General features: G+C 35.0%; 1 protein-coding gene across 1 annotated transcript in view; it reads right to left on the minus strand.

Moving 5' to 3' along the window:
- Positions 1 to 5,845: 5,845 nt before the first annotated feature.
- Positions 5,846 to 12,930, minus strand: part of LOC149775121 (uncharacterized) — a 155,574-nt gene continuing 148,489 nt past the window's right edge. Inside the window, exon 38 of the mRNA XM_089944352.1 lies at positions 5,846 to 5,983. Coding sequence (XP_089800478.1) covers positions 5,846 to 5,983 — 138 coding nt within the window. The remainder of the gene's footprint in view (positions 5,984 to 12,930) is intronic.

Genomic DNA, 12,930 nt, shown 5'->3' on the forward strand with positions numbered 1-12,930 from the left:
AATACAAAAATTAAACTGTTGGATGTCTAATCCATTCATAAGTTGTTGGAAATAATCAAACATAAAATTTGCTGGACAGATTTGGGGAGGCAAACAAGTGTTAAAAACATTGCCTAAACTTTTAGAACAGTTTTTTTTTAAATATTCTTCAAAGGAATAGACTATGGAAATCTTGAGGACGTACACATTATGGTGAACAAGTATTGGTTGCTTGACTTGGTATTAGGCAAAGAACCGACAATCTACCATTTTTCTGTTAAATGGCTTGTCAAATGGTCAAATGCAGGAATAGGTTGTAGATGTGCCTCAGATATCTTCTGATTGGGATTTCTTACCATTTGACAAATGTGACAAGATATATGGTACTTAAAAAAATCACTTTTAATATTCGGCAAACAAAAATGACTCAGTATCTTGTGATAAGTCTTACTGACACCAAAATGACCAGCTTAAGGAGTTTTATGAGCTGGACTATGCATTTTCTGTCTATATGACTTTGATTACTCACTGATCACTCATCACCAGCAGGTACATCAGGTGTCTCCATTTTCTCTTAATGACCCCATTTTTCACAAATTAACAAACTGATACTTTTGTCGCTTTACTTTCTAAAACCCAGTCTTGTGTCTTCTCTGAGGAATAGTACTTGGGGGCCTATAACTCACATTAAAATGACTTGCATGCTTATAAAGTAGCTGTTACTTTCTGCTCAGATATCTTACAACTGCAGTCGGAGATTGGCTAGTGTTTTAAATTATTCTAGGAAGATACCAACTTATGAATATCTCTCTGGCTCTCTCTCGCTGCTGAGTGATTAAGACATTTAAGTTATGGAATTTACCTTATCCATTGTTCTAAGGCACAGACATTAGGGATAAGAGGCCTAATTTACGCTTTAATCTCAGGTCCAGGTTCATAAATGTAATAGTTCTGTGAATGTCAAAGTATCAGAAATAACAAATAGCAAATAAAATATAATCCTTTTCATAGCTTTTTACTCAAGTGCAATAAACATTTTATTTTATTGCCCGCAAAATAAATTCATCAAAAAGTGAGCATTTTTGTACAGTGTATATATTGAATACAGATCCAGTAATGGAATGTTTTTGGGGATTAATTCTTGAAACAGACACTAGGGAATATAACCTGACTGTTCTTGAGTCATAATTTACAAATGTATGTGGTACACAAAAGGCATTGTGTCTTGGCCAATCCAGGATTTACAGTTTTAATTCCTCAGAATTTGCATTGATGAGTGTATGTCCAATCTAAAAGCCAGACTGTGTGAAAAGCTTGTCTTCATTCATGTTTTATTCACGTGAAAGTGAAAAATAAAAGGGATTGGCAAATAAATATATAAGAACAATGTAACAAAACAATCCTGGTATTTGTTCCTTATAATAGCCTACCTGTATTATAATTTTTGTTTCAGACTAATTCATCTAACAATATCGTTTTGATCAATGCCGGTTTAAATTAAACATTTCTTTTCTTATATTTCCTATGAAAAGTTAAAAATAGGACTGGATATTGTTTTTATTTATTTTGCTTTATTACATAGTTGTACTGCGCTGATACTTTTTGTGTCATGACAATATTAACTTATATTTTAAACAGGATAAAACAATGATAAAATCACAGACAAATGAAGATGTTTATGTGGGGTGGTGGGGTGGTGGATGCTACAACAGTCTGACCTGTGAGTAGCCTTAAAAACTTTACAAGTTTTTTAGAAAAAAATATGTGTGTGTGTGGGGGGGGGTGTCTTACACTTCTAACAGAAAACAATCACATCTGTAGAAGATACATCTAAAAATTTGTATTAATCTTTTTAACTACTACATTCATTTCATATCCAAATGTATCAAGCACTTTTAGTACTGTATTGTAGCATTAATAATACAAACAAATTAAGCTGGTTACTGTTTGCTGTAGCAATGTTATTTATATTCAATATATTATATTTTTATAATTGCTACCAAACGAGTCTGATGTTTTATCAGTGAGGTACCACACAATCAGTCATCTTATCAGTACTATAAATATCGCTTCATATATAGATAAATACGGTTTTAAATAATAAAACAATGTAGTTTCTAGTTTTATATATGTCGAAATAAAGCATCTCATAATTGTATGGAAGTGTTCTTTATGTTTACATATAGAAAATATATTTCATACTCAAGAATTTCTTTTCTTATATAATGAAATAAGTTCATATTTTTGTAGCATATATGTTTTGCATGGGATGTCATTGTTTCAAGTCATTTGCCTCTTGCTATTGTATTTTAACTGGAGATTTAAAATTAAATTGCAGATATGACATACTTGTCACAGACAACTAGTGACAATACTTGCTGGCTATTGCATAATAATTCATGCCATACATATATAAGAATTCTGTATAATTTGACTATTTACCTTACTTTTTGTTATATATATATATATATATATATATATATATATATATATATATATATATATATATATATATATATATATATATTTAAACTGCCACTGTAAACTGCAGATTAACAGCAAAATTTAATTACATAGGGCTGAGAGAATAAACAGAATCCTCATCTCTGTAATGTACTCTCTCTCTCTCTCTCTCTTTCTCTCTCTCTCGTGAATAAAGAAGAAATGAAAACATGGTCTCGAGGTGCAATTATCTGCAATTTGCTCAACCTTATGAGGTCTTTACTGCTACAAAAAGCAGAAATTGCACTGCACTCTAAAATAATAAATATGCTCTAAACTGATAATATTGTGAATGAGAATATATAAATAAATTAGGGCCTTAAATTTTGTTTGAAAGCGGCTACCCTATTCTGCCACCGTGCGGCAGTGGTAAATTAAACAGACAAAATGCTCAAATAAAATGGGGTTGGAAGGGTCAGCGGAAATATAATGTTGTGTAAATGGATCTAATTGTATACAATTTGATACATTTAATTTGTTTTGTGCTACTTGCAGGCCACCTCTCTTCCGAATGTTAATACTCTGAGACATCAGCTGCTGTAATTTAATTCGAATGATATTTTAAATAAAACGCCCAAACATGCCGTAAAGTGGTATAACCTCTTGTTGCTAGGGTCAGGGGAGTAGTCGTATGTAAGAAATGGACGTGTCAAAGCGCCATCTGTTGTCATAACGAGGCATTATTGTATACTAACTTCCTTGATTCTAACTTGTAACGTGCTTGATGCTACATTATAGTCATGATTTTGGAACGTGCAATTTGTGTAACGTGTGACATAGCAAGTTTATAAATAGAACGCTAAAACTTTAAATAACTGACATAGCATTTGTCATATGACAAACTACAGAATCAATTTAGTACAATGACGTAGGAGGAAAGCAGATCTAGGCACTTTCAAGCAGCCATTTACAGCTTGCATCAATGAAGAATAGAAAATTCATGACTAGAATCATGAATGTAGCACTTGCAAGCAGCCATTGACAATATTGCAGAAGGAAAGTAGCACTTGCAAACTGCCACGTACAGTCTGCATCAACGAATAATACAATATACATTGATACAAGTATGAAAGTAGCACTTGCAAGCAGCCATTTACATCATTGAATCACGGAAGATAAGAAAATAAATGCATACAATTATGGCGGTAATTTCCCTCGATACTGAGGAAGCTGACCTAGGATGATTGGAACTCGCACACCTTTGGCCACGAGTCCAAAGCGTAACATCGAGAAAGTTACCTGTAGTTATTCGATTTCAAAAATCAGCATATCTTCTAACATTTAAAATTATTTGTCTCATATACAAAAATAATTTATAATTTAAGTAAATAGTTGATTTTCTGATAATAGAAAGTCATCTAATTTTCTGATCATAGAAAGTCATTGGATTTTCTGATCATAGAAAGTCATTGGATTTTCTGATAATAGAAAGTCATCGAATTTTCTGATCATAGAAAGTCAATGGATTTTCTGATAACAGAAAGTCAGCGTATTTTCTGATAACTGAAAGTCAGTGCCATATTCCAATGACAATGCAATGAAAGTCATTGGATTTTCTGATCATAGAAAGTCATTGGATTTTCTGATAATAGAAAGTCATCGAATTTTCTGATCATAGAAAGTCATTGGATTTTCTGATCATAGAAAGTCATTGGATTTTCTGATAATAGAAAGTCATCGAATTTTCTGATCATAGAAAGTCATTGGATTTTCTGATCATAGAAAGTCATTGGATTTTCTGATAATAGAAAGTCATCAAATTTTCTGATCATAGAAAGTCATCGAATTTTCTGATCATAGAAAGTCATTGGATTTTCTGATAACAGAAAGTCATCGAATTTTCTGATAACTGAAAGTCAGTGCCATATTCCAATGACAATGCTTATTTCTCTTCAAGAACAATGATCAATAACTTGTAGCGTCAGAGTTCTAGGACAGTCGAGTTCTAGGACAATCGAAGCGTAAGTTAAGTGAATGAAAAATATATTAAATTTAAGAAGAAATTGAATCAAAACGCTCAAATATCTAGAGCTAGGTAAAGTATAACATTTGTGGAGCCATATGCAAACTCTTTTTCTCAAACGTTAAACGGACATTTTGGACACAAAATTTGAAGGTGTGTCGTCATTGTATATAGTCAATGCAATATTTGTGCTGTGTGAACTTTTGAAATAATTACTGGATGTTAAAAAATTCAGTTGATAAGCTGAGTTTCATCGTTAGTACTATTGTTATCATTTAATATAGGCTGCTGTTTGATGAACGTAAGTTTGTCTTCAACATATACCTAACATCTAAATTTTGAAGAAATGACGATTTGGCCGTAAGTGCCATTTTCTACATGATGCTGAACACCAATTACTTGTGACATAACACATAACCACATGTTGAACTCCTCAAGATGCCAGCATCCATTGTTAGAGGATACTGGTAACATCTAGATTCGATTTTGTTTCTTACATACGTGTATTTTATGGTTGCTTCATTTCTTGAAATAAGAAAATACGTCTCTATTCAACTTTCATTCGCACAAGAAATGCCGAGTATTATAGGAGAATGGCGTGCCCGACAATCACGATGTGAAGCAACGAATGTGCCGGAGAATATTATACCGCCTCTCTCTGTTGAAATATAAAGAAAGTTTGACTATAGCAGAGGATAGGTGTACCCGATACCTACAACGTAATAAGAATAGCGTACACGTCATGACTCATTTTTGTATCCAATGATGAAATGTCTCCTTGTAACTTCCTGTGTAAGTGTATTTAAGGGGTTGTTGATTGGGGCAGTGATCTTTCGAATCGTGCAAAACAGCATTTTTAAGACAAAGCGACTCACTTAAAAAGAAAATAGGAATAATTTGTTATATGCCCTTTGGGGATCTTTGTTGCTCTAGACTATTTAATTTAATAATTTTGCAAGATCTCTCCCTATGTCAAAAGAAATGTTCACTAAGAATGTATACAAGCCATAGTCATAATCAAAACGACCGCGCGTGACAAACGTTAGGTTGAAATCATTTTATACTCAATCCAGACGCAATGCAACACCCTTATATTACTAGCGTCAACCACAGTAAATGTGAGAAGATTATCCAAAAAAAATAAATACAAGACATGGGTTAAAATTGTTGGATAGTACATTATCAGTGCGTAGCTAATTATTTCAACCTATTTAATTCATTTTCACCATCAGGGTTAAATTGAATTTAACTGGTCTGGAATTCATGTCCATTCCACTAAAACACCATGTCTTACTTAACGATATATACCTGGAATTTCAGTCCATTCTGCTAAACTTCTATGTTGTATCTAACAATACACACCTATGCTGCAATCTTGACCAGTAAACTTCTATGTTGTATCTAACAATACACACCTATGCTGCAGTCTTGACCAGTAAATGCAGGAGGACAGATACATCTAAAGTTCCCCACTTCATCTTTACAGGTTCCTTCGTTGAGACATGGGTTACCATCACACTCATTTATATCTGGAAGGAATCATGCAACCGCAGCAAAATATCATGTATGGCCTATATCCTTGTTCTAAATCCGGCATTTTATTACAACAATGAATTATAGGATATCCCATTTCGAATTTTTCAATAATACAACGGAAATGGTCGATGATGTTCCGTGTGACTTAGCTCTCTGAACTAAGAAGTAGAATGAACCTCAGTCGCTTTGTCCAAATTACCAATTTCTAGAAACTTGACATACTCGAGTATTTTACAAATGATCCTTGTAGTAAATAATAAATAGAAATATAATGAGACAATACATTTAAGCCTATAGGATGTCTAAACCCATGACTACTACTACCACTACTATTACTGCTAAATAGGATGTCTAAACCCATGACCACTACTACCACTACTATTACTGCTAAATAGGATGTCTAAACCCATGACTACTACTACCACTACTATTACTGCTAAATAGGATGTCTAAACCCATGACCACTACTACCACTACTATTACTGCTAAATAGGATGTCTAAACCCATGACCACGGTCGCAACACTACTACTACTACCACTACTATTACTGCTAAATAGGATGTCTAAACCCATGACCACTAATACCACTACTATTACTGCTAAATAGGTTGTCTAAACCCATGACCACTACTACCACTACTATTACTGCTAAATAGGATGTCTAAACCCATGACCACGGTACTACTACTACCACTACTATTGCTGCTAAATAGGATGTCTAAACCCATGACCACGGTCGCAACACTGCTACTACTACCACTACTATTACTGCTAAATAGAATGTCTAAACCCATGACCACTACTACCACTACTATTACTGCTAAATAGGATGTCCAAACCCATGACCACGGTATTACTACTACCACTACTATTACTGCTAAATAGGATGTCTAAACCCATGACCACGGTCGCAACACTGCTACTACTACCACTACTATTACTGCTAAATAGGATGTCTAAACCCATGACCACGGTCGCAACACTACTACTACTACCACTACTATTACTGCTAAATAGGTTGTCTAAACCCATGACCACTACTACCACTACTATTACTGCTAAATAGGATGTCTAAACCCATGACCACGGTCGCAACACTACTACTACTACCACTACTATTACTGCTAAATAGGATGTCTAAACCCATGACCACTACTACCACTACTATTACTGCTAAATAGGATGTCTAAACCCATGACCACGGTCGCAACACTACTACTACTACCACTACTATTACTGCTAAATACTGCTGATACTTCGACCACTACTGTTGTTCTATGGTGACTTCACGATAGAACAAGAGTAATTCAACATTCACTGACTAATATTTCAATTATGATTTCACAAGTAAATGGATATTATCTTCCACTGATGGATAAATACATGTTTAGAAATGTGTTTTGCTACAAATATGAATATTATAGTAGAGCTGTGCTGTGAAAATCAACTTTAAATTTGAAACTGAAACCTAGGTTGTGTTTGAAATAAATACATATATGCTACATCGAATTCTTATTACTTTTACTCAGGCTGGTTTTAATACAGTTCATTTTCTTAACGTTACTAGTCGTTTTTATCAAGAACGAATAATTATGCATGTTCGTAACTCAGTTTTGGAATTGCTTATTCGCACATTTTGTTTGTTTCAGGCCAGTCACATGAAAAAATGATTAGGTTTCACAAGATCAGATTGTGGCAACACGTGCCTCAAAGAGCACGTTATGTCAAAATGGTTTTGGACGCAAAGTTTGAGACATTAAATAAAAGTCCCGAAAACATAACAATCTCGTCGTGCAGCTGAGTTTTAGTGGATACCTAGCTTTTAATTGACCTAAGCGCTTCTGTCTGTCACTAAGTCTTCGTCGAACAGTATTACAAAACTGAAACAACCAATCCAAAAAGTAAACGACATATAATGCGCTTAACGTTTCTAAGATTACCTGTCTCGCAATTTTGCCCCGTGAATCCTGTCTGACATGCGCAACTAGAGCTATTCACTCCATGAACACATGATCCATTATTTAGACAGGTCTTGCCAGAGCAGTTATCTGTACCTATAAAGGAGATTTCTTCGTAAATCTTTGCTGCTCACATTATTGAAAGAATACATCACATAAAAATAGACTTGAAAATTCACGAAACACAATATGGAAAATAATTAAGTAATACAGGAATCAAATGAGAGTTTGGTGCTAAGATTGATCTATTTACAATAATGCAGATGCTATATTTGTTATCAAAGGTCACCGTCGTTAAAAATTTTTATGATAAACGCATCTCGGTTACAAAGTGGTTTTGAGTAAAGATTTAGATTATAAAAGCAACGTTTTGTTCGCTTTGTCACATTTACTGTATTTTACCTGCGTTACAGCAAGGTCCCGTATATCCATCTTGGCAAACACATCTCCCAGACACATACTTTCCATGGATACAGGTCTCACTACAGTTTGAGTAGTCATACACGACCACCTCAGTAATGTTGTACGTACTACGGCAGTCAACGAGTGACCCATTGACAGTTGGACAGCAGAGACCTTTGGAGCGCCATTTGCTTCCTCCACCGCACGTAGTGCTGCAAGTGTTCCATGTCGACCAGAGCCCGTACGACCCTTCTGTAATGTTCGGAGGACAAATTCCCTTTACAGTCACGACGGAAGCCACAATGACAACCAAAGTTTGAAAAATCATACTTAAAATTGTGCGGTTGCAGGGTGTCGTAAATTTTGAAGATAACAAGGAAGTTATTTCATGAACGATTTTCCATCAAATGCAAAGATCCAAACCATGTCTGCAGTATTCATAGGGTATGTTTTCAGTTGCAGATCCCTGAACAGGGCTGCGCATGTCATGTTAGGGCATTACGACAGCAAATTCCGTGGAATGGTCTGTTTCTACCTGAGATAATGTTAAGTTAATTTTATTTCAGCCGTACAAACATAAATTATTGTTTATGTCACGAAGTAGTCTTATACATAATACAACATATTGGAAAGGTCACAAACATTGGCCTACTTGTGACCATAAGTAAATTGCACCTTTTGATTCATAATGAAATTTTGGCTTCATCAGAAGATTCGTTTGGCAAATTTTAATCAATACGGTATATTTCATGTGATTATTTGCTATGGAATTCAAAGGAAAATTTTTACTTTCAGATGCCTCCTTTATCCATGTGTTTTAAATTCCATTCCAACATTCATTCTTCTGAATTCTAGTTTTAGATGAATTGGTAAGTGCGGGTTTCATAAACTTTTTGTACAGTAAGTACAAAGTCTTATAGGTACATATTCATCACAAACACACACACACATACACACACGCGCGCGCGCATGCATATTCTAACAGAAACACACACACACACACACACACACACACACACATATATATATATATATATATATATATATATATATATATATATATATATATATATATATATATGTATATATATATATATATATATATATATATATATATATATAGAGAGAGAGAGAGAGAGAGAGAGAGAGAGAGAGGATGCAGTAAAAAAAAATTATCACAAGAAACAGCATAATTGGTGTGAACACAACCCATGTGATCGTGGAATCTACTTAAGCCGTTTTGAAGGGCACAAAACTCCGTAGAACAATTACACAAACGAGTCAAGAACAAATTATAAAGTGTAATTTCTTTACGGATGATACATGTTTAGTTGCTGTGTATATTTAAAAAAGAATACGTTTGTACAGCGATACTGGTTACGATGCCTCTGACGTTAGCGCCCAAAAGTAGAAAGTAGTCGTTTAGCACAAACGATTCCATGTTAGTGACGTTAGCAAGGTCAGTTTTGAACGATGTCCGCCATCTGGACGGTTGTCAAACGCTATCAAATTAAAAGATATATCCTATATAATATTGTGCTTTAGTTGCAAGGATTAATGGTGGTTCATGAACTGGGGCCAATTAAAAGAAAAGTTCCAAACATGTTAATGGATCCCAAGTTATGACTTTTCTGTTAGCAAGAATAACGAAAAAATCAAAAAGCCAATATATGTTGATACTATGTACGTTTTGTAACTGTTTCAAATGAGGTATATTGTTATTTTATTTCGTTGAAGATTCAAAAGCATTAAGGACATGCTCTCTCTCTCTCTCTCTCTCTCTCTCTCTCTCTCTCTCTCTCGGTGTCTCTCTGTGTCTCTATGTCTGTCTGTCTCTCTCCCTCTCCCAATGCCGCCTGCGAAAACTGACATACTAAATTTAATTATGCTTTATCCATGCTTGCAATGAATTCTTTATGGATGGGCGGACCATAGTAACCTTGTAGATTTGCAAAGGTTTGAATTAAGATATGGTCTTTAGAACGAATAATTGTTATTTTAAGTAAACAATATTATATTAAAACTATTACGTAATAATATAAACAGGATGTAGGACGGTCTTCTTTATAAAAAAATTCAAACTTCTCAACATGGTTAGGAACTTCCAAGTGGAGAACTGAAGTTCTAGAATCAAATTTAAAAAAAAAAAAAACAACAACAAAACATGGCTGCCTAATTTGATAACGATCTTAATATTTAATCCACAATGATTATGAAAAATAAGCTACGTATTTTGTTGTTTACAAAATAAATGTCACTAGCCAAGTACATCATTAACCTAATTTTGAACAAGGTCAAATACAAAATACAGATGTTCATAACACATAATCATTAGGAAAGCCATTAAACAGTGTAAATTAAATGTAAATAACAATATATTCGGATTATATTCCTTACTTTTGATTTCAGTAACCCAACATATGAAAGGCGATGTTTTGTTGGGTTTGAAATCTATTGGCTTGTTATCCGCCTTGAGAAAGTGATTCCTAAATCACATCCAAAATAATTGCTGGACTGTGCTGTTTCATGTTTCTCGCCCCCTTTACACACATATATATCTTACTATATATATATATATATATATATATATATATATATATATATATATATATATATATATATATATATATATACTCTAATGAAAGGCCATAATGACATTCAGTTTTTGACGGGATATATCGAAATATTCTAATTCCAGATTAACTTTACTAAGCAGTAACATGACTGTTTTATACTCGAGTCGTCAACCATTTGTTTTCTCACCAGACGCCCTTTGATCTTTCTTTGACTAGGGCTGAAGTTTAGCATGTATCAGTATATGTGGCTCCTTACGGTTTGTGGTCTCTTTTGAAAGCCAAGGGACAGTGCTAATGTGGCTCCTTACGGTTTCTGGTCTCTTTGAAAGCCATGGAACGGTGCTAATGTGGCTCCTTACGGTTTGTGGTCTCTTTGAAAGCCAAGGGACAGTGCTAATGTGGCTCTTTACGGTTTGAGGTCTCTTTGAAAGCCAAGAAAGTGTTAATGTGGCTCCTAACGGTTTGTGGTCTCTTTGAAAGCCAAGGGACAGTGCTAATGTGGCTCTTTACGGTCTGTGGTCTCTTTGAAAGCCAAGGAACAGTGTTAATGTGGCTCCTTACGGTTTGTGGTCTCTTTGAAAGCCAAGGGACAGTGTTAATGTTGCTCCTTACGGTTTGTGGTCTCTTTGAAAGCCAAGGGACAGTGCTAATGTGGCTCCTTACGGTTTGTGGTCTCTTTTGAAATCCAAGGGACAGTGTTAATGTGGCTCCTTACGGTTTCAGGTCTCTTTGAAAGCCATGGAACGGTGCTAATGTGGCTCCTTACGGTTTGTGGTCTCTTTGAAAATTAAGGGACAGTGCTAATGTGGCTCTTTACGGTTTGTGGTCTCTTTGAAAGCCAAGAAAGTGTTAATGTGGCTCCTAACGGTTTGTGGTCTCTTTGAAAGCCAAGGACAGTGCTAATATGGCTCCTTACGGTCTGTGGTCTCTTTGAAAGCCAAGGAACAGTGTTAATGTGGCTCCTTACGGTTTGTGGTCTCTTTGAAAGCCAAGGGACATTGTTAATGTGGCTCCTTACGGTTTGTGGTCTCTTTGAAAGCCAAGGGACAGTGTTAATGTGGCTCCTTACGGTTTGTGGTATGTTTGAAATCCAAGGGACAGTGTTAATGTGGCTCCTTACGGTTTGTGGTCTCTTTGAAATCCAAGGTACTGTGCTAATGTGGCTCCTTACGGTTTGTGGTCTCTTTGAAAGCCAAGGGACAGTGCTAATGTGGCTCTTAACAATTTTTGGTCTCTTTGAAAGCCAATGGACAGTGCTAATGTGGCTCCTTACGGTTTGTGGTCTCTTTGAAATCCAAAGGACAGTGCTAATGTGGCTCCTTACGGTTTGTGGTTTCTTTGAAAGCCAAGGGACAGTGCTAATGTGGCTCCTTACGGTTTGTGGTCTCTTTGAAATCCAAGGGACAGTGCTAATGTGGCTCATAACGGTTTGTGGTCTCTTTGAAAGCCAATGGACATTGTTAAATGAGAAGGGCGGCCATCATTCTGTCAATGTATAATTTGCGCAAACTTTGGATTTATTATGATGATCATAATGTGAGGTAACTCTTTAGTTTGCTTTTGAATGCTTCCGTTGGTAACACGCAGCGTCTCACGCTAGTCTTCGCAGCTTCTTGTTTTCTGCATCACGCGATTCAGTTTTAACCAATCTTTATGCTTATTACAAAGAACTTGTTAAATATATGCTTCTACGTGCGTAAATGGACACTGATATTGTGTGATATAATACTTTTGTTTTTAAATGTCTCAACTTAGCAATATATGGTACCCTTAGAGCTAGGTTTATGTGAAAAAGCACTTGTAAAATATACATTATTAATGTAACTATGAATGTGTTCTGCATGCAATAATCAATACATTATTAATGGAACAACTATGAATGCATTTTGTATGCAATAATCAATACATTCTTCTATTAATGTATTCGGTATGCAATAATCAATACATTCTTCGTGTAACTATTAATGCATTCCGTGTGCAATAACCAATACAATCTTGGTGTAACTATTAATG

The sequence above is a fragment of the Sinohyriopsis cumingii genome, chromosome 19 (genome assembly GCF_028554795.1).
Source record: "Sinohyriopsis cumingii isolate HCF-2022 chromosome 19, ASM2855479v2, whole genome shotgun sequence".
In the NCBI taxonomy this organism is placed as follows: Eukaryota; Metazoa; Mollusca; class Bivalvia; order Unionida; family Unionidae; genus Sinohyriopsis; species Sinohyriopsis cumingii.